The sequence below is a fragment of the Procambarus clarkii genome, chromosome 87, assembly GCF_040958095.1.
Source record: "Procambarus clarkii isolate CNS0578487 chromosome 87, FALCON_Pclarkii_2.0, whole genome shotgun sequence".
Taxonomy (NCBI): domain Eukaryota; kingdom Metazoa; phylum Arthropoda; class Malacostraca; order Decapoda; family Cambaridae; genus Procambarus; species Procambarus clarkii.
In genome coordinates this window covers 3,914,904-3,938,828 of record NC_091236.1, presented here as the reverse complement: position 1 = coordinate 3,938,828, position 23,925 = coordinate 3,914,904, and the positions used below count along the sequence as shown (strand labels likewise).

General features: G+C 39.5%; 1 protein-coding gene across 3 annotated transcripts in view; it reads left to right on the top strand.

The window, feature by feature from the left end:
- Window positions 1-23,925, top strand: part of LOC123747077 (uncharacterized) — a 155,008-nt gene that overhangs the window by 8,830 nt on the left and 122,253 nt on the right. For 2 of the 3 annotated variants that reach the window (XR_011225605.1, XM_069317269.1), the window contains exons 2-4: window positions 1,675-1,838; window positions 15,938-16,116; window positions 21,684-21,962. Coding sequence is in view for 2 of the 3 variants with exons in the window: in XM_069317269.1 (XP_069173370.1) it covers window positions 16,074-16,116; window positions 21,684-21,962 (322 nt within the window). In the remaining variant the exon portion in view is untranslated. The remainder of the gene's footprint in view (window positions 1-1,674; window positions 1,839-15,937; window positions 16,117-21,683; window positions 21,963-23,925) is intronic. The other variant, XM_069317270.1, reaches the window with a different exon arrangement.

The window sequence follows — 23,925 nt, the reverse complement described above, 5'->3', positions numbered from 1 at the left end:
TCGTCTTGGGTGGGGTTGGGGTGTTGATGGGGGGGTTTAGAGGGGTTGGGGGGTTTCGGGGTTTGCTTTGCTATGCGCTCCCTTTCCGCTTCTTGGGGTGTCCTTGGCGGGGGTTGCGTGTGTTTGTGTGTCTCCCCCCTTGAGATGCTGCTGCTCCTGTGTGTGTGTGGTGTGTTTTCCGTACCTCCGGGTGCCGGTTGTGTCCGTATGCGTGTGGGTGTGTGATTTTGAGGGGGTTTTGGCTCCTGCGTGGGCCTGGGTTTTCTGCTGTACTGTTTTCTACTGTTCCTTTTGTGGCCGTGTTTCGCTTTGGCCTGTAACCCTTTATTTTGCGTGCTTGGGTGCAGTGTGGTGTGCCGTGGTGGTGTGGGTGGTATGAGTGTGTTTGTCTTGTTGTTTAGAGTGTGTTTAGTGTGTGTGTACATAATTTCTTCTTATTTAGTGTATATCATTTTCCTGGGTAGTGCGTGTATGGTCCTATGCTCCTTTGTTCTTCTGTGTGTGTGGTAGGCGTGGTTTTGTGCACGTGATTCTGTATCCACGTCTGTGTATGTTTATGTTATTGGTTCCAGGTGTGTTTCAATGTTATTTATGTACTTTATTGTTAATTTATTTTTCATGTAATTTTCTTGGCCATGTTCTGTGTTGCTATGTAGATATGAACTGTTTAGCCTATTGTTTCCATGTACTGTTTTAGCACTTATTTCCCTGTACTGTTTAGCCCATTGCTTCAATGCGTTTTCATTTTGTTCAGCGCTTGTGTTTGTTTTGCGGTTACTGTTATTGTTTAGTGTACAGACGTTTTATTCCTGTGTACTGTTGCTTCATTGGTGTACTTGATGTGTACAGGTTTGCGTTGTTTTGTGTGTTCTTGTAATTTGTGTAATTTATAAAAATAAAAAAAAAAAAAAAAAAGCTCTATCTATATATCAATCCATTAATGTAACATCACTTGTATGTATATACCTTACCTGAATAAACATCTGAATCTGAATCTGAATCTGAATGTGAGAATGACCATAGAGGAAAAACAAGAGAGCATTCATAAACATCAAAATGGTGCACAGGTTGTTGAACTAGCTTGGCAGTACAACAAATCTATGTCAACAATATGCACTATACTTGCTAAGAAAAAGGACATTGTGAGCGTTAAAGTGGCAAAAGGCATATCAACAATCCCGAAACAAAGAACAAACACTTGAGGATGTTAAAAAGTTTTTATTAATTTGGATACACAACAAGGAGTTAGCAAGTGATAGCATTTCAGAGGCCATCATTTGTGAGAAACCAAGGCATTTGCATGAAGACCTTTTAAAGGAAACCCCTGGAACGAGGGGGGGGGGGGAAAGATGAATCAAGTTTGAAAATGTGAAAAGTTTGTGTGACAATAGAGCCTCGTGGAAAACTTTTGCTGTGGTCATTACCTGGTGGAATGCACCCAGGATGGAGTATCAGGGCTATACATCTTTTAAATCATAAAAGTAATAAACATTTCCCATCAACCTTACAAACCATATTAACCTATTTTCATGTATTTCCCCCATGTGCATTTTAACAAAGTTGCTAAATTGCCTTTATCATTCTGTAAAATTTCAATTACAGTATACTGTATATAATTTTGTTAGTATAAATGGACTGAATATTCTGAAATCACTATTAATTTTACAATTTCAGATTCAAAGGTGATCTGGACACCCAATTTGGTCAGACAGGTGAAGAGAGCATTTAGGATAGTTCGAAGAGATGAAGATGGTCACAATTGTGTTTGAAGAGGCAAACGCCCCCCTTTGCTCCTGACATTATGTTCAGCCTATTGACCCCTGCACACCTAACACAAGGTAGGTTGAAAACTCCTCCTTCATGTCATTGGTTCATTAGCCAGAAACTTAGGGCCCATGCAGGAATATCCCTAAAAAAAAAAAGTGGCCCCAACAATGCATCCTCCAAGTCTGGAGGATGAGCAGGAGCATTGTCGAGAAGCAGGCCCTTTAGTGTCAAACTTTTATCTTGCAGATATTTTCTGATGGCAGGGCAAACCACTCTACATCATAGTTTTTCTGCACGTTATATATTTTTTAAAACTCTTGGATTTTCGGAATGATAGTACACGAGCAAGGGTTTAATTTTCAAATCGCCACACAGCACAAGAGTTAGCCTATCCTGACACAAGTTACCCCAAGTTAGCTTGTGTCCGGGCAGTGACGTCTCCTCTTGGGTAATGTATGTCCTCTTCGGCAATTTTTTCCAGAATAGCCATGTCTCCTCACAATTAAACACTTGTTGTGGAATATATCCATCAATACAGTATCTACAAAATCTTTAAATCACGAACAAATCTTTCAGCCCCTACTTTGTCTGAGCTGGCACCCTCACCATGCCTCACAACACTATGAATACCACGTCTTTTTTCAAAATTTCTCAAACCATCCCCTACTCACCTTAAACTCTTTCGTATCTGCAAAACTCGTTCTAGGGGTTTTCTTTATAAGATCTTGCATGAAGATTTCATTGTTGACCAAACCACACACTGGAAATTGAATAGACGACGACATTTCGATCCGTCCTGGACCATTATAAAGTCGATTGTGATGAGATGAGGGAAGCAAGAGCATTAAGTAGGCAAGAGAGAGAGGTGAGGAGATGGCAAGTATGTACGTATGTACATGAATAAAACATGTACATACTTATACATAACGTGTGTAAATAGTGTGTGACGGTAAAGCGTTGGTGTTCGGCTGTTTCAAAAGCTAGGGGCAGGGCCTCGTCACATAAGAAAAAAAAAGAGAAAAAGCTGGAACTTTCGTCTGTGGTAAGGTAATGGGAAGACACACAAAACACAAGTAAATTTAACAATGAAATTTTAATTACGTTAGAAAAACAAGACATGAATAAAATTAAGTATAAAATATACAAGGCAAGTCAACAAACAAAATAATAAGAATAATCACTGGCAAATGAAAAGTTACGTTAAGACAAGTGAGTTACAGTGATAGCAAAATAAATAATAATGATGATGCCGGAATATTGGCTTCGAGCTGCCACCTCCCTTAGTACACGAAAGCCAAGGCTTAGTCTACCAATGAGTAGACGTGGCCTCTCTCTCCGTGAGAGAGAGGCCAGGTACCGAGGCAGCTGGCGTGATGTCCATCTCGTGCGAAGTTTCTGCGCAAATGTTTCTTTCTCCCCCATCAGAAACATCCCCGTTTGTGAAGCAGTGGCCATTTATCACATCTACATTTGAAATTGTGTATGGAGTCAGCCTCCACCACATCACTGCTTAATACATTCCATTTGTTAACTACTCTGACACTGAAAAAATTCTTTCTAATATCTCTGTGGCTCATTTGGGTACTAAGTTCCCCTTGTTCGTGTTCCACCCGTGTTAAAGAGCTGTCTTTGTAACTATCAAAATGCATATATCTTTGCTTTCACTTCAGTTATATTTATGACAAGGGATTTAAAATTTGCCTATATTTCTGCTTCTCTGATGACATTAAAAACTTGCTGTTCTCATCAATAGGGAGAGCGTCGGTAAAAAAAAAAAATTGTTTAAATATAAATATCTTTCCTCTCTCAATAATATGCCCGAAACGCTATGCGTACTAGTGGCTTTAGGTATTGTTTGTACTAGCTCTATCTATAAATCCAATATTATGTTTGTAAATCAACTATTTATGTACTTTCCTGAATAAAATGAACTTTACTTTACTAATATCTAATCTCTGTGACTAAAACGTAAGAACGACTTTATCTATGCCTTTTTGATAACATATACAATTATAAGCTTTATTAGTGAATCTCTATTAATTAAACAATATATCAGAGAGTGTGTAAGGTTCGGTGTTCCATGTGCGAAGAGACATGGGAGATTTTACATCAGTACAGTAAATGTTTTAAGTATCGAACGCATACTAACGAATAACGATTAGTATAGACCAACACTATTGTTCTATGAAGTCGATTTAACTTCCAGACATGTATTTTTCAATCAGTCTTAAATATTTTCTGGCTAGTTATGTTAGATATTATTAGAAATACGTATTCTACTTGTTAATATAATAAACTAAATTTGCGATCATTTAAGGAGAGAAGTGCGACGACTGGATCACTGTGTACAGAAGGTTGATATGCCAACAAACACTTTCCAGACAACAATATATCTTGGATAAGTCGCTCCACAACATTGACACCTGGACCGTTGACTTCCTATGAGGCCACATATTTCCTTATTTCATAATGGAAGTATATTATTTTGTAGTAAATATATGTTTTCTCGTGTTCTGCATTAAGCACCAACATTATAGTGAATAAATATACCATATTTCTTCATTATTTAAGTAATGCTAGGAGGCTTTGAGTAGCTTTGGGTCATTAGGTGAACAGAATCTCCAATAGATGGGGCGAGAGTCGCGCTATCTCTCGCCCGAGCGAGAGTCGAAACTTATTTTAGAATTGATATATCTTTGTCCTCCAACAAGATATATTTCCTTTGGTGCACTCACAATAACGAGCATATCTCTGTCTTTCTGAAGGCATATAATATTTTAGGCTTTATAAGCGTATCTTTGTTAATTACACACTATATTGGCAAGTGCATAGGCTTCTGCATTCCATGACCGACAAGCTACTGAATGCCACTATAAAAACGTATGTATCTTCACTTGAGCTTTATATATGTCTATGTTAAAGTATTTAAAATGAAGCTTATATTTCTATCTTTCTTGAGACATATAAAACATATGTGTTTATTAAGGAATTTACGTGAAATAAGCATTGTTCTGAGAGAGAGTTGCTCTGTCGATCAGTCTGTGCGGGGTCGGAGCTCGGCGATTATTAAAACACATGTATCTTCATTAGAACTTTATATATATCTATGGTAAAGTATTTAAAATGAAGCTTATATTTCTATCTTTCTCAACACATATAAAAACATTTGCGTTTATTAACGAATTTACGTGAAATAAGCATTGTTCTGAGAGTGTTACTCCGTTGCTCGATCTGTGCGGGATTGGAGCTCGCCGATTAGTAAAATACACGTATCTTCGCTTTAAATACAAATATGCCCATGGTAAGGCATTTAAAATGAAGATTATGTTTCTATCTTTCTTGAGATGTATAAAAATCTTACGTTTATTAAAGATTCTGCGTGAAATAAGCATTGTTCTGAGATGAATATTGCGGATTTCCGGCTCTACGACCGATGAAAAATGCAACTTTTATACAACTACAAATATCTTTAGTTTTACTTTAAATTTTGTCCTGAAAGAGTTTTCATATATAGATCCAGTTTCTGCCGTTCTTCTGACATAAAAAGACCTTTGGTTTAATAAGTTATTAAGATGTTTTCAACAATATTACTAGGGCGTTCACCGATTCTAACATGGGCGACCCTTTTGGAAACGCAACACATGGGTTGACCTGATTGATATATGGGTCAGATTCCGTTAAGGTTCGGAACAGTATCATATCCATGAAAAATTCATTTGGGTTATCAATCTTTAGTGTATTTAGTGGCCGTGGGTAACACTTCAGCGCCTTGTTGCTAGGGCAGCTGTCAGAAACATTAGCATAGAAGCTGCAACGATGCTTCGACCCCATCAACTAGGTTTTGGTGTCCATTATGGCTGTGAAGCAGCAGAAAAAAACTAGTGCAAAGTGCTCTCGGCGTTTCGGGCGATCGAGCGGAAACACTGAAAATGTGTATACTCTTTTCACTGTCCTGACCTTAATTTCCGATGTACATATTTCATTTTTGTGCCTATGTGTTTGCAATAGAATGTTCTAGAAGAACATATGTTTAAAAGGTCACACAAACATGCGTTAGACCGGCACCAAATAAAGAAACTTCATTGATTACACTCGTCGTGTCAACAATACAATAGTTTTACCACGAAGATACAAGACAATTCCGTTCTCCTAAATAGGCTATGTGGCTATTAGAGAAAACGTAAATTTCATGGCAAACATGTTCATACTATCCCCAAGTCGATCGGATAAGATTTTTTTCTCTCTTTTATTTATAAAATACATAAATACAATATAAAAACAGTTACCAAAGCACCATTACACAGTGAGTTAGATAGCACAGACATGACTCATAATAAAATTGAAACAACCAACACAAAACAGGTGATTAAACAACCCATCCCTCAGCACAGAAGGAAAATTACAGTACTGACGAATAAAGGCATACGATGGGGAACATAAATGAACACAACACAACGGGAAAGCATATATCCATCCACTTAACCATATATAAAACCCATAAAACACTTGAAAACATTAGTAGCATTTTACCCAATGAAAACATTTCCCAAAGCGCCCCACTAAACAACACACAAAAGGCTGGACATATAATACAAAAACAAAGACTAATTACAAAAAACGCATAAACAGAAAGAAAAGCAATATACAAAAATGACAATAATAAATTAACAATATAATATATATATATATATATATATATATATATATATATATATATATATATATATATATATATATATATATATATATATATTATAATATATATATATATATATATATATATATTATAATATATATATATATATATATATATATATATATATATATATATATATATATATATAATATATATATATATATATATATATATATATATATATATATATATATATATATATAATATATATATATATATATATATATATATATATATATATATATATATTATAATATATATATATATATATATATATATATATATATATATATATATATATATATATATATATATATATATATATATATTTTCTGATCAGGGGGAGAAAGATACTGGCAGTATGGGGCTTTAAATTTATTGAAGATTAAATTCTGCAGAACATGTAAATATATAAAGTTTCAAATATATAAAGTAAGTAAATATATAAAGTTTATATTAAAATATATAAAGTAAATATATAAAGTAAGAATTAACAGTAACAATTCCAAGTCCGAGGACTAGATTTAACTTAAAAGGTACACCCGTAGTAAGTATATGAGACCTAGCTTAGCCTATAGTGACATGGAAACTAATTCTGCAGAAACCTAAAGGTTAACTGGTACTAGAATTAAGGCCGAGTGCAAATGTGTAGTAATTATATAACACTAGGATATAACAGGCAGGACACAAAGAATAACTAATAAGTGAGAGACCACATAATAACACGTAATGTACCCGGCCAAGAGGCCGTAAAAGACCTAATGAATAAGGAGAAGGGGGTGTGACTACAAGTAGGGCTTACTACCACCTAGACTGGGCAAAGTATTAGCTGCGGACAGCGGGACACTTGGGGACCGGCGCTGCACCCCCCTTCCCACATGCAGTGGGGTGAAAAGGGGACAACTGTGCAAAGCATGACGGGGGTACAAAGACAGCCGCTTGCAAAGGGGAGGTGGGTGGGCTTTGCGAGGGCAGCGGCAGGGGCAGGCGGAGTGAGGGCAGAACCCCTCTGTGCCCCCGTATTTATACGGCCCCAGACTGCCCGCGCAACGCCGCGGGACGCGCTGCGCAAATGTTTCTTTCTCCCCCATCAGAAACATCCCCGCTTGCGAAGCAGTGGCCATATATATATATATATATATATATATATATATATATATATATATATATATATATATATATATATATATATATATGTCGTACCTAGTAGCCAGAACGCACTTCTCAGCCTACTATGCAAGGCCCGATTTGCCTAATAAGCCGAGTTTTCATGAATTAATTGTTTTTCGACTACCTAACCTACCTAACCTAACCTAAGCTAACTTTTTCGGCTACCTAACCTAACCTAACCTATTAAGATAGGTTAGGTTCGATTAGGTAGGGTTGGTTAGGTTCGGTCATATATCTACGTTAATTTTAACTCCAATAAAAAAAAATTGACCTCATACATAATAAAATGGGTAGCTTTATCATTTCATAAGAAAAAAAATTGAGAAAATATATTAATTCAGGAAAACTTGGCTTATTAGGCAAATCGGGCCTTGCATAGTAGGCTGAGAAGTGCATTCTGGCTACTAGGTACGACATATATATATATATATATATATATATATATATATATATATATATATATATATATATATATATATATAATATATATATATATATATATATATATATATATATATATATATATATATATACAAAGCCTGAATGGTCCCCAGCCTGAATGGTCCTTTTGTCCGGTCGTGATGGTCCAGCGGATTAAGGCGTCCCTGTACATACCAGTTGCGTTGCTCCTGGCAGTATGGGTTCGAGTCACTTCTGGGGTGTGAGTTTTGAGTCGCATATAGTCCTGGGGACCATTCAGGCTTGTTTGCATTTGTGTTCCTCACGTGTTGCCCCAAAGAATGAGGTGATTTGATAAAATGCTATGCCCAAGATTACCATCCGAGTGCCGGCGGGGGAGTGGTTCAAATAGCCTCGGCTATCACTTCTTTTTGTCCGGTCGTGATGGTCAAGCAGATTAAGGCGTCCCTGTACATACCAGTTGCGTTGCTCCTGGCAGTATGGGTTCGAGTCACTTCTGGGGTGTGAGTTTTCAGTCGCATATAGTCCTGGGGACCATTCAGGCTTGTTTGCATTTGTGTTCCTCACGTGTTGCCGCAAAGAATGAGGTGATTTGATAAAATGCTATGCCCAAGATTACCATCCGAGTGCCGGCGGGGGAGTGGTTCAAATAGCCTCGGCTATCACTTCCTTTTGTCCGGTCGTGATGGTCAAGCGGATTAAGGCGTCCCTGTACATACCAGTTGCGTTCCTCCTGGCAGTATGGGTTCGAGTCACTTCTGGGGTGTGAGTTTTCAGTCGCATATAGTCCTGGGGACCATTCAGGCTTGTTTGCATTTGTGTTCCTCACGTGTTGCCCCAAAGAATGAGGTGATTTGATAAAATGCTATGCCCAAGATTACCATCCGAGTGCCGGTGGGGGAGTGGTTCATATTAGCCTCGGCTATCACTTCCTTTTGTCCGGTCGTGATGGTCAAGCGGATTAAGGCATCCCTGTACATACCAGTTGCGTTGCTCCTGGCAGTATGGGTTCGAGTCACTTCTGGGGTGTGAGTTTTCAGTCGCATATAGTCCTGGGGACCATTCAGGCTTGTTTGCATTTGTGTTCCTCACGTATTGCCCCAAAGAATGAGGTGATTTGATAAAATGCTATGCCCAAGATTACCATCCGAGTGCCGGCGGGGGAGTGGTTCAAATAGCCTCGATCGGCTATCACTTCCTTTTGTCCGGTCGTGTTGGTCAAGAGGATTAAGGCGTCCCTGTACATACCAGTTGCGTTGCTCCTGGCAGTATGGGTTCGAGTCACTTCTGGGGTGTGAGTTTTCAGTCGCATATAGTCCTGGGGACCATTCAGGCTTGTTTGCATTTGTATTCCTCACGTGTTGCCCCAAAGAATGAGGTGATTTGATAAAATGCTATGCCCAAGATTACCATCCGAGTGCAGGCGGGGGAGTGGTTCAAATAGCCTCGGCTATCACTTCCTTTTGTCCGGTCGTGATGGTCAAGCGGATTAAGGCGTCCCTGTACATACCAGTTGCGTTGTTCCTGGCAGTATGGGTTCGAGTCACTTCTGGGGTGTGAGTTTTCAGTCGCATATAGTCCTGGGGACCATTCAGGCTTGTTTGCATTTGTGTTCCTCACGTGTTGCCCCAAAGAATGAGGTGATTTGATAAAATGCTATGCCCAAGATTACCATCCGAGTGCCGGCGGGGGAGTGGTTCAAATAGCCTCGGCTATCACTTCCTTTTGTCCGGTCGTGATGGTCAAGCGGATTAAGGCGTCCCTGTACATACCAGTTGCGTTGTTCCTGGCAGTATGGGTTCGAGTCACTTCTGGGGTGTGAGTTTTCAGTCGCATATAGTCCTGGGGACCATTCAGGCTTGTTTGCATTTGTGTTCCTCACGTGTTGCCCCAAAGAATGAGGTGATTTGATAAAATGCTATGCCCAAGATTACCATCCGAGTGCCGGCGGGGGAGTGGTTCAAATAGCCTCGGCTATCACTTCCTTTTGTCCGGTCGTGATGGTCAAGCGGATTAAGGCGTCCCTGTACATACCAGTTGCGTTGCTCCTGGCAGTATGGGTTCGAGTCACTTCTGGGGTGTGAGTTTTCAGTCGCATATAGTCCTGGGGACCATTCAGGCTTGTTTGCATTTGTGTTCCTCACGTGTTGCCGCAAAGAATGAGGTGATTTGATAAAATGCTATGCCCAAGATTACCATCCGAGTGCCGGTGGGGGAGTGGTTCAAATAGCCTCGGCTATCACTTCCTTTTGTCCGGTCGTGATGGTCAAGCGGATTAAGGCGTCCCTGTACATACCAGTTGCGTTGCTCCTGGCAGTATGGGTTCGAGTCACTTCTGGGGTGTGAGTTTTCAGTCGCATATAGTCCTGGGGACCATTCAGGCTTGTTTGCATTTGTGTTCCTCACGTGTTGCCCCAAAGAATGAGGTGATTTGATAAAATGCTATGCCCAAGATTACCATCCGAGTGCCGGCGGGGGAGTGGTTCATATTAGCCTCGGCTATCACTTCCTTTTGTCCAGTCGTGATGGTCAAGCGGATTAAGGCATCCCTGTACATACCAGTTGCGTTGCTCCTGGCAGTATGGGTTCGAGTCACTTCTGGGGTGTGAGTTTTCAGTCGCATATAGTCCTGGGGACCATTCAGGCTTGTTTGCATTTGTGTTCCTCACGTGTTGCCCCAAAGAATGAGGTGATTTGATAAAATGCTATGCCCAAGATTACCATCCGAGTGCCGGCGGGGGAGTGGTTCAAATAGCCCCGATCGGCTATCACTTCCTTTTGTCCGGTCGTGTTGGTCAAGAGGATTAAGGCGTCCCTGTACATACCAGTTGCGTTGTTCCTGGCAGTATGGGTTCGAGTCACTTCTGGGGTGTGAGTTTTCAGTCGCATATAGTCCTGGGGACCATTCAGGCTTGTTTGCATTTGTGTTCCTCACGTGTTGCCCCAAAGAATGAGGTGATTTGATAAAATGCTATGCCCAAGATTACCATCCGAGTGCCGGCGGGGGAGTGGTTCAAATAGCCTCGGCTATCACTTCCTTTTGTCCGGTCGTGATGGTCAAGCGGATTAAGGCGTCCCTGTACATACCAGTTGCGTTGTTCCTGGCAGTATGGGTTCGAGTCACTTCTGGGGTGTGAGTTTTCAGTCGCATATAGTCCTGGGGACTATACTGTCCTGGGGTCCTGGGGACTCCAATATAGAAGCATCAAGAAATATGGACCAGTAGGCTTTCTACAATCACTTCTATTCAATACCCATTGTTTTGTGTTCTGTCTTGTGTTGATGAAATTAATACCTTATTAAATACCACCTCACCCCATCCACCTCACTCAAATGTAGATATAAACAAATCGGAGATGGGTAAGTTCTATTCAGTTGTGTATGTTTAAACTAAAGTCTTTGAAAATGTAATAAGTTTTACGAAACGCGCTCAAGTGTCGCGTCAGACTAGAAATAAAAATGAATTTTGGAGAATTGATTTTTGAATTACCACCAACAGTGAAAAGAAATGTACGAAAGATTGAGAAAATTCGTGTTAGAATTATTAATCTTACTTCGGTCATATTTAATAATATATATATATATATATATATATATATATATATATATATATATATATATATATATATATATATATATATATATATATATTTGTATATATATATATACATACTTTATATATATATATATATATATATATATATATATATATATATATATATATATACATACTTTATATATATATATATATATATATATATATATATATATATACATACTTTATATATATATATATATATATATATATATATATATATATATATATATATATATATATATATATATATATATATATATATGACTGAAAACTCACACCCCAGAAGTGAGGCATAAATGAAGTGTATGCCTTGAGTTTTCAGTCGCATATAGTCCTGGGGACCATTCAGGCTTGTTTGCATATATATATATATATATATATATATATATATATATATATATATATATATATATATATATATATATATATATATATATATAGTTACGAAGTTATAGTTACAATATAGTTATATATATATATAGTTACGATATATATATAGTTACAAAGGAGTTACGATAATCTCCTTCAAGAGAGATTAGGCCTGCTCTTTCCTACCATCAAGCTACTTCAGTACATCTAAAAACATCTAAATACTACAAGCAAGTGTAGTAAATATTGAGTCAAACACGTTTTGCCAGGGGCAAACGTATCATCACACTCGCTCTCCACCTCCCCCCTCCCTCGTCGCTGATCACCAAACTACCATTTCCAGAAGCTTTCCAGCTTCTGATTGGTGAATCGACGTCTGCACCACTGCACCTCAGCGCTCTCTACCTAGCCGATGTCTGGGCCTGAACCAGTCATTGAAGTTAGAATATTCTGTGCTCTCAAGCTGTAAACAACCTACTGATATACGCTCTGTTTATTGGTGGATGTTCTCAGCTAGCGCTATATTCTCAGCACCTGTTTATTCATTCTTTTGTCTTTATTTTATTTGTAGAGTAACGTTACCCTTGTTCTTAATTTTTGTTATATATTTTGACTTGTTTGTTTGCACTGTACATAGCCAAGGGATTCTCTTTGTTCATAATTTTTAAAGTTAATTAAAGTTTCATTGTTCATACTATGTGTTTTGCGTGTCTTCCCATACTTTACCACAGACAACAGCCAAGCAGTCTATCTTTTTTTTTTTTTTTTTTTTTTTTCTTAAGTGTGATTTTCTTAAATTAGATTTTCTTAAATGTTTCTTAAATGTTGACATTGACACCAACCATTAGGAGGACTGCCGAACACCTACACTTCTACACTTTCCCGTCACAATATATATATACATACACACACACACACACACATACATTTTTTTTCATATAAAGTAGTCATAAAATAAATATACATTCAAACCCTAGCAATCTCCTAATTTTTATGTAATATCAAACCTTATCATTGTGTTCATTGCTGTCTTCTTTTATGTGCTAGCCATATGCTGTATTGTGACTACCCATTTTTGTCAACTACCATTCAAGCTGTCATTGCAATCAATCTTAGCTACCTATGTGCTTTAATATACTGTACCTACAATTTTCTCTAGTATTCTTTTTTTCATTTCATGTAACTGTTATCATTTTTTTGTCTATAAATTTTGCAAGTATTTACCTCCTTAATATTTTCTTAGATTAAGGACCTGCCCGAAACGCTTCGCGTGCTAGTGGCTTTACAAGACTGTAATTCCCATATTTGTATCCTCGCATTCCTTATGTACATTCTTGTATATGCATAAATAAATAAATAAATACAGAGCTATCTCACACAACCCAAACCTAGGACATGAACATTATAAAGGTAACGGAAGAAATGCAGAAATGATAAGGTACCCACTCAAGGAAAACAGAACACATGTTATGTCAAAGGCCACATATGTACTATGGCAGGGCCCTACAATTGCACCAGAGGTGGTACCCCTATATATATTTATGTACATGTGAGAAAGTTGCATGAACGCGCAAGGTTCATACAGCTTTCTGCATGAACTTACACCTTACCTTGCGTACCTTTTTGCCTTGCTCCTCGCCTCTCTCTTGCCTATTCATTGCCTTCATCTCCTTTCCTCTTGCCACGGGAGACATCTCCCGTCACGCAGGGTACAGTCGCACCTCCACAGATCTCCAGTATCAGCTCTTGATACTGGTAATGGCTCAAAAGGGCCACCACTTATGGGCTATTCATGCCCGTGCCACCTTTTGGGTGGCTTAATCTTCATCAATTTCCTCATCCTACCGCTCCTGTGCCAGGTAAGTCCACTACGGGCTCACCATAGCCCGTGCTTCTTGCCCCGCTCTTGTGCCAAGTAAGTTACAGGCTCACCATAGCCCGTGCTACTTGGAACTTGTTCCGAGTAGCTGAATCTATAACGACAACAACTTCCCTCATCACAATCGACTTGAGAATGGTCCAGGACGGACCGAAACGTCGTCGTCCCTTCATTAATTTATAGTGTGTGGGGATTGGTCAACTTAAATACCTTGGTCTTGAGGTGCCACGTATGGTCCTGTTGTACTCAGACTTTATCGTCAGTAAGATAGAGCTCTGAGAGGCTCAGAGCTCTCAAGGCTGTTGGTGCCAATGTCAGAATGATGTACCTTACATATTTAGTGGATTATGTTGCACCTCTGCTTGCTTTGATGCCTGAAAGAAAGCTTGGAGGGCTTGAAAAATTGCAGAACGAAGCCTTGAGGATACACTCCCTCCCTGGGTGCCCCCACAAAGATACTTAACATGAGAAAGGAACTTAATATTCCTAGCGTTGTTGATCGTGTTACTGAAATTAACTGTCAAATTGGTATAAAAACGCTTAGGCTAACTCATCCTAACCCTTGCACAGAAGCCTTCCAAAATATCTTTATTGAAGGTTAACACTGTTCCTAATGGATAATTAAAACTGGAACTGAACTCAGAATGTATCGGATTTATCATTTGTACCAAGAAAGGCAACAACGGCACTTTCCTGCACCGTGGGAGATTACACCGTAGGAGATTCCAATTTTAATCCCTCCCTTTCCACCCAAGAAGCAAAGTAGAGATTATCCCAAACTTCGTTTTGAGGCAAAGTTCAACGCCTTAAGCCATATTGATGCCCTGTCCACAGAGCATTCTCTCTCAAATCATATACACTGATGGTTCCCTACACCGCCCCACGGGCGCAGCTGGAAGAGCAGTTGTCTTGACAATGGCCGATGGTTTATATTTTGAGTAAGTATAAGTCCTTTGAGTATAAGTATAATATACAAGTCCGTATAAGGGCCGTGATGAGGGTTCGAACCTACGTCCGAGAGGATCTCAGACGCGCCTTAATCGACTGTACCACGCCATGGTAAAAAGATTTGCAACCGGGAGTGCTACTTGTCTCGCACAGATCCTGCAGTCTCTCCGAGAGGCTGGCAGGGCTTGACACAATTCCCTCATACACCCGGGCTCTGCCAACAAGCTGTGCTACCTCTTCGCCCTTAGCTCACTACACATAACAGTTCGTCGGTAGATCACGAACAAGAGGTCACAGGTGGAAACTTAGTACCTGGATGAGCCACAGACATTAGAAATAATTTTTTTCAGTGTCAGAATAGTTAACAAATGGAATGCATTAGGCAGTGATGTGGTGGAGGCAGATTCCATACAGTTTCAAATGTAGATTTGATAGAACCCAATAGGCTCAGGAATCTGTACACCAGTTGATTGACAGTTGAGAGGCGGGACCAAAGAGCCAGAGCTCAATCACCGCAAGCACAACTAGGTGAGTATAACTTGGTGAGTACAGAGGTTTGTCTCGGAGAGACTGCATGATCCGTGTGAGACAATTAAGTAGCACTCCCGGTTACAAATCTTTTTACTATGTCGTGGCACAGTCGATTAAGGCGCGTGTGGGATCTTCTCGGACGTAGGTTCGAATCCTCATCATGGCCCTTGTGGATTTGTTCATTATTATTATTTATGTTCATATATATTGCTGGGACCCAAGAGTTGTAACTCAACCTTCGCAAGCATATGTATATGTATAGATATATACTATAAGGTGAGTGTATGCAGGCGAAGGTGTATACATTGTGGCCAGTATAAGTGTAAGTGCATACATGTACTGAAACGAATCGGCAATCATTACAAATTACAGACAATCAATGTAGCTAGGCACGCCAGTTCCATGTATTACCTTATATGGACTTTCCTGAAGCTCTGTATGCGCATTATGCTTTACAAGCGTATAAAACTAACATGAACATTTTTATCTGACCCATTACTGCTTCCTGAATGATTTTATAAATCAGAATAGGATTACAAAGTAATGAATTATTCAACAGGTGGGTGGGTGAAAATTGGCGCGCAAGAGCTGCCAGTGTGCCTGGGAAGGCCGGAGAGGAAGGGTGTATCTCGCGCTCGCTCCGCCCTCATCCACTGGACCTCAACAACACCATCTTCTTGCTTCCTCTCAACACAATGAAGGTCCCAGGCTACACAGTATCCTTGGCGTTACTCGCAGGTGAATACACGTGTTGCTCTTACCAGTTTGTTTTTTCAACAAGTAAAGCGGTAAACTTTGGATACCACCATGAGTCAAATTCCTCAGCAGGACCGTCTTTCCTGACCATTGTTCTTCTTGCTATGTTTGATGCAGTACTAAAGCCTCGCTAATTGTTCTTTTGCTTCAGGTAAGGCATTGACGTAGAAGTAGATGAACTAGAGTATATGCCTATATCTATTGTTAAATGCCTATATCTATTGTTAAATGCCTATATCTATTGTTAAATGCCTATATCTATTGTTAAATGCCTATATCTATTGTTATATGCCTATATCTATTGTTATATGCCTATATCTATTGTTAAATGCCTATATCTATTGTTAAATGCCTATATCTATTGTTAAATGCCTATATCTATTGTTATATGCCTATATCTATTGTTAAATGCCTATATCTATTGTTATATGCCTATATCTATTGTTATATGCCTATATCTATTGTTATATGCCTATATCTATTGTTATATGCCTATATCTATTGTTAAATGCCTATATCTATTGTTATATGCCTATATCTATTGTTATATGCCTATATCTATTGTTATATGCCTGTATCTATTGTTATATGCCTGTATCTATTGTTATATGCCTACATCTATTGTTATATGCCTGTATCTATTGTTATATGCCTATATCTATTGTTATATTGGCACCATTGTTGGACAGGAAGTGTAGAAAGCTTCGCTAGGTCCCCTAGAGTCAGGCAGTACTGGTGGTGAGTGCCCTCGGGCAGTGCCACTCCACCAGTGTCGAGGGTCATCATAGTGCCCTCGGGCAGTGCCACTCCACCAGTGTCGAGGGTCATCATAGTGCCCATGGGCAGTGCCACTCCACCAGTGTCGAGGGTCATAGTGCCCACGGGCAGTGCCACTCCACCAGTGTCGAGGGTCATCATAGTGCCCTCGGGCAGTGCCACTCCACCAGTGTCGAGGGTCATCATAGTGCCCTCGGGCAGTGCCACTCCACCAGTGTCGAGGGTCATCACAGTGCCCTCGGGCAGTGCCACTCCACCAGTGTCGAGGGTCATCACAGTGCCCTCGGGCAGTGCCACTCCACCAGTGTCGAGGGTCATCACAGTGCCCTCGGGCAGTGCCACTCCACCAGTGTCGAGGGTCATCACAGTGCCCTCGGGCAGTGCCACTCCACCAGTGTCGAGGGTCATCACAGTGCCCTCGGGCAGTGCCACTCCACCAGTGTCGAGGGTCATAGTGCCCTCGGGCAGTGCCACTCCACCAGTGTCGAGGGTCATCATAGTGCCCTCGGGCAGTGCCACTCCACCAGTGTTGAGGGTCATAGTGCCCTCGGGCAGTGCCACTCCACCAGTGTCGAGGGTCATCATAGTGGTAGTGGCAGCCGGGCAGTGGTAGCCGGGGACCTTCCCCAGCTATAAAAAAAAAACTATTTTTACTCTGAAATAACCTCATTTCATAATGAAATCAGAAGTAAATATGTGGCAGGTGACATGGGAAGTAGACTGTCCAAGCGACAATGTTGTGGAGCGACTTATCCAAAATATATTGTTACCTGGAGAGTGCTGTCGTATCAGCTTTCTGTACACAGTCATCCAGTTGTTGCACTCCGGTGTTAAAATTGTTGCTATTTTAATTGATGATTTTAACAAGAAGAATGTATATATATATATGTCCTGCATAAATAGCCACAAACCATTTACGATTTATTTAAGAGAACGTGTCGAAGTTAAATCAACTCCATAGGACAATAGTTTTATTTACCTATTTTTATTTATTAACAAGGGTTTGACAGCTGAGTGGACAGTGCTTCGGATTCGCAGTCCTGAGGTTCCGAGTTCGATCCCTGGTGGAGGCGGAAACAAATGGGCAGTTTTTTCACCCTGATGCTCCTGTTACCTAGCAGTTAATAGGTACCTGGGAGTCAGATAGCTGCTATGGGCTGCTTCCTGGGGGTGTGTAACAAAAAGGAGGCCTGGTTGAGGACTGGGCTGAGGGGACGCTAAGCTCCGAAATCATATCAAGATAATCTCAAGATAACCTGGTTTACCTTATTTTTTAGCTGAGGGCCACTAACCTTAGTGGTCTTGATAAGGACAGGAAGCCGGTGACGTGTTGAAGCTCCCCCTCCTCCCATTTGTCTTGATCTATTCTAGGTATACCGTACAGTATTTTGAAACTCGAGATACTTTTGGCAGTTACGGCTTCGGCGGATAGGTGGTTCCATGGGTGAAAACGCATCTCCCGTTCTCAGTCTTACATTGTGGCCTCTTGAGTTTGAAACCCTTGCTCTTTTGTTTGTTACATCTGACCTTCTAAAGAAAATATCCGGTTCAACATCCTCTAACTAGTTCAGTATTTTAATTTTCAATGAGATCCACCTTGTCATGCCTGGTTTGCAATATTGATAGCCCTGTGGACTTAAAGCGTTACTGATATGAGAGATGACTTGGCTCTGGAATGACTTTTGTTGTCCGGTGTTGCACCTTCTCCAGAGCAGTTATGTTCTTCTGGAAATGAGATTCGCCATGCCTGGATACAGTAATCCAAAGGGGGGGTGCACCAGAAATTTATATAGTTAAACCATTACCTTTTCCTTATAATCAAAAGTACACTTGATTTTCCCAAGAGTTTGGTTAGCTTTTCTGACTGCTGCACCCACCTGTTGTGCAACTTTCAATGAGTGGTGGATTTTGACTCCAAAGTCCTTTTCTTCATTAGTCTGCTTTAATGTAATGCTATTAATTTAGTAGTTGTGGTGTGGGTTGTTATGCCCCTCTTGCAAGGTTTTGCATTTGTCGATATTAAAAAGCATTTACCAATCTTCTGACCATTTATGGAGGAGTTGATGTAGATCTCTTTGTAAATCTTCAATATCATGACTTCCCACTTTACCATACATCTTTGTGTCGTCTGCAGATTTGATGTTGTGGTTTGTAAAATTCTCGTCTATGTACTGTATATGTCAAAAAGTGTAGGTCCCAAAATGGACCCCTGTGGCACCCCAGTTATCACATTTCTCCATTTAGATTTGTTTCCATTTAGCACAAGCTTTTTTCTTTCAACCATTGTTTTATCCATTCTAATATTTTACCATTTATTCCATGGGGCCTGTAATTTCCTTGCCTTTCATGTGATACAGTGCCTTATCAAATAAGGTACCACATCTTTCATGTGGTATCTTTTGCTTTAGCCAAATCTGTATATACTACATCCACCGGAAGGCCCTTGTTTAAGTAGCTGGTTACTGTTTCCAAAAGTGTGAGCACGTTTGTAAGGCAGGATCTATTTTTAACAAATCCATGTGTTGATTGTACCAGGCTGTTCACCGAAAGATTGTGAATGATTCTCTACCTGAGAATACTCTCCATGAGCTTACAAACAAGTGATGTCAAGCTGATCGGCCGGTAATTTTCTGCCAAGCTCTTTCTATATTTTTTGAAAATAGGGATAAAATTTTCACTTAACAATCTAGGTGGACTGCCCCTTGTTAGTGCTTTGGTTTTACCTCTTATATAGGTATAGAATGATTTTGGATATTTCTTTGTTTTGGCCAATTTTTCTTTCATAGTTTATATTTGCTGATCTGACTTTCTGAGTGGCCAAGTTTAGTGCCCTTTTGTATAACTCATAATCACTGATGTCCATCGTGATTTTATACGTTCTCCAGAGGTTCCTCTTGGTTGTACAACCTGTCATCCAATGAGTTCTCTTTCTTGTCTTTATTCTTTTTGGCACATATTTTTTGACCGAGTTCAGTGATGATCTTGAAATTTTGCCATGTTTGCCCATCAGCGCCTGCCAAGAGATGGTTTGCAGTTCCTTTCATTCCTTGATAGTCACCTTGCTGGTAATCTAGAAATTCATAATCTTTGACCCTTATATGGGTTTCTGTATTTGAAGTTTATCTTAAAATATAGTTATCACATGAGGGGGTAAGCTCTTCCCTCGGAAGAATTTGATCAATCATACGCTCTTCTGTTGCTAGCACAAGATCTAGTATGCTTTTTCCACATGTGGGCTCTAGCACATGCAAATATTATGCAAGTATTATTTTTCAGCATTTTTGTCAACGCCTCATGAGGTTGGTCGACATCATACTTAGATTGGTACTTAGTACTTAGATTGAAGGCTACATCCTTCGTGGGGGGGTAGGTCTACATATATATCACGTTCAACTGCTGTAAAGGGTTGTCTGTTGGCTTCCGGCTGTTTTTAATGAGGTAGGTAGTCGTCTTTGTTTTATTGTACATTATATGATTAGGTTCGTTTTGCTTAGGAGTTGTGGTTTTCACTCCTTTATGGATTATTTTTCATTATTCTTCTTTATGTTAAGTATGCATGGTTGATTTGTAATATAATTTTATTGGAGGTACAGTATTGCAGTTTCTGTTCTTGTTTTGGGATTGTACCACCGGTCCAAGTGTTGTCTTATAATAGTGTTTATCTCTTCATTACTATATCCAATGTTAACCAATAACAGTTAATCTCTCAAACTCCCAACTCATGTTGCTCCCTTTAGTAGTGGGCAAGGGCTCGACAAATATAAACGTTGAGGACACCGGCTTTGTATTTTTGGGGAGCACTCGCTCCTACCGTTGAGGCATAATCCTATGTGGGCTTAGTATGTATGCTGGGGTAGTGCAGTTTCCCTTAAGGGTTCCTTGCTATAGCTCCCTGCTTATCACAGTAAACCCTTTCTTTGTTCTCCTTGGCAAGTTAACTTGGGAAGCCACCAAAGGGAGCCCTCCCAGAAATCCAACATTGTGTGTGTAATGAAATGGCTTTCTTCAGAGTCCTGTTGATGGTTCTCCATTCCTGCCTATCCCATGTTTTAGTAGTTCTTGAAGGTTCACTTTTGTGCAGTACATTTCTGTTGGTGGTTCTCGGCTGAGGTCCACCATCAGAGGTCCAGTGTTATCTGGTGTTAGGCAAGTGTAACTAACTGGCACTTGGGTTTAGACAATGAGTGTGTTTATAGTTTGTCAGGGTTACCAATGTTTTCCATACAGTTCCTTGTTTTGGGGCATACTACCTCCTTAGTAGTTTTTCCTCTTGGCCTGATCTAGTATTCCCTGACTCCCTTGCCTCTATTGGGAGGACCAGATTGTGGTTCCTGGTAAACACTTCACACTGAAAGAACCTAAACCTGTTAGCCCCAAGATGGGTAGGCTTGGGGCCAACCACTTGGGTAACTTGAAAACACCAAAGGGGGACTCCTAGAAAGAGGCGTTTCATTATGTTTAATACTGGGTATGAGTAGTAGTGAAAAAATCTAGCTAAATACTGACATCTTGCATTAAATTGATATTGGTCTATGTTGATAACATTAATTTAACATTGGGTGAATGTGAGCAACATTTATTTAAGGTTGATTCAGCATGGTAAGTTATGGGTTTTGGATGATTGGTTTTGTATCACAAAAAGTGTTCCACTTTATGTAGTACAGTTCACTATTTTGGTTAGCGGTTTTCAGATTTTCCATTTTTCCTTATATTTGGTGCTCTGCTGCATAGTGTTTACAAGCCAGTGGAAAATGAACAATTATTTTTTTCAGTGTTATTGTTGTACCTGACAACCGAAGCTGAAGCAAAAGGAGGGCGTGGAGGTGGCGGTGGACGGAGTAGTGGTGGTGGACGGAGTAGTAGTGGTGGACGGAGTAGTAGTGGTGGACGTAGAAGTGGCGGTGGTGGTTTTGTAGGCTCCCGAGGTAGCTATGGAGGCTCTGTTGCAAGTTTTGGAACCCCTAATCGATGGTCATATGCAGGAGGATATAGATTCTACTATGTGGGATACTATTATGGCCGTAGAGGTGCTGGATCTTTCAAGCAAACTGGTGAGTACAAACACTTTCATTTCATCTGATTGTCATATTGAGAACTGAAGCCGGATTATTAAAAACAGTTGGGGCACTAATGAACTTGTATAGTTAATGTTAGCTAACTGAAAAACATTAACCTGAAAATTATACATTTAAAAAAATAGTGTGCTGTGGTTTATAACCAATGATATGCTGTAGTTTATAAGAAATTTTTTTTGGTACACATTGATACATTTTACAGCCAAGATTAACCTGCTTAACAGGGGTATGAGTGTGCACCAAAATTTCTCTTATAATATAGTAGTCTCTCACCCAACACTGATTGTTTTCATTATCATATGCAAGTTACATTATATAGTAATGTACTGTACTTGACAAATTATATTCTATACAGTAGATGTTAATTCTAGCAACATGTGAGAAAATGTGACTCGGTCTTACTTAACTCGGGTATTAATGCTGTATATATTTAAGCAATTACAATAGGTCCTTTAGCTATTTAATTCATTTATATCAAAGTTTTCAAAATGAGTGTTTACTGACAATATTTTTTCTTTTTTATATAATGATTGATACAAGCAAAAGATTTGGGTCACATTTGTGTGTATATCCAGGACACCATTTACAATTACACACCACTATGGGAGGAGCAGCACCTCTTAAGTCCTTCCTCTGTTTACCTGTATTCTTCTCTAGTACATTCCCATCACACTATCATTGTTCATTCTCTCTGCATAACACAACTATGTATTGTACTCCAGCCTTGGATAAAAGATGCCTAAGATATTGGAATGTGAATTCTTGATAATTTAAGTACTTTTATTTCATGTCTCTCTGATTATTTGTGATCAATATAATGGTTTTAATGTGATATTAGTTATGGAACTCTACTTCCCGGAGGAATTGGTGTTGTCTGTCTCGTACATTTTAACCATACTGCATTTAATGGCTGGGAATTTAAGGCTACCTAAACCCATTGCTAAAAAGGTTGCACTACAAGCTAGCACTTTCTTTTATTGATGGTTGTGCATTTCATTATGCATTGGTGCAACAATGCACAGATGGCTACAGTTTTCTTAGTCCATGGGCTTTTATTTTTTTTAATTTAACCTCATCCTTTCCATATAATTTTATTTCTTACAAGCTAGTGATGGTTTTAAAAACAAGCAAATATTGTTGGGTAATAATGAGGACAAATATTTGTTGAATTGCTTAATATTTAAAGTAGTCTACTGTACTTTGCTTATGGAGCAAGTCTTATGTTTTTATTTATTCCACCCTCAAGACTGAATTTTAAAACAAATTTATAAACAGTTTCAGCGTTCAGTTTATACACTTCCACCCGGCATCCACAACTCATCCTCACGTTTTTTGAGATATATACAAGAGTTGTTACATTCTTGTACAGCCACTAGTACGTGTAGCGTTTCGGGCAGGTCCCTGGAATACGATCCCCGCCGCGAAGAATCGTTGTTACAACCAAGTACACATTTTACTGTTGAGTTAAACAGAGGCTACAGTTAAGGATTTACGCCCAGTAAATCCTCCCCGGCCAGGATACGAACCCATGACACAGCGCTTGCGGAACGCCAGGCGAGTGTCTTACCACTACACCATGGAGACGTTAACTTACATCTACACAGAAGTTGATTCAGCATTGGAATGTAAGAATTTCAATGTCACTGCATACTTTTCTAAAGTCCTTGAGTCTTGTTGTTATATACTGTATAGACACACTGTTAAATCACAAATGCATTTGGCGAAGGCAACATTCCATGCAAGACGGTGGATCACACCTGTGGGTTGACAAGGTGACAATCAACGATTAGGAGTTTACTGAATCACTGAAAAATTACTAGAGACGAGAGTCCAAAAGGAAATCTTTTATACTTAAAAATATTAAAAGTACTGTACCCCCTTATGAGTATTAATCACTAACAATTTATAGCTCTCCTCATCTACAGAAATTTGCAAATAG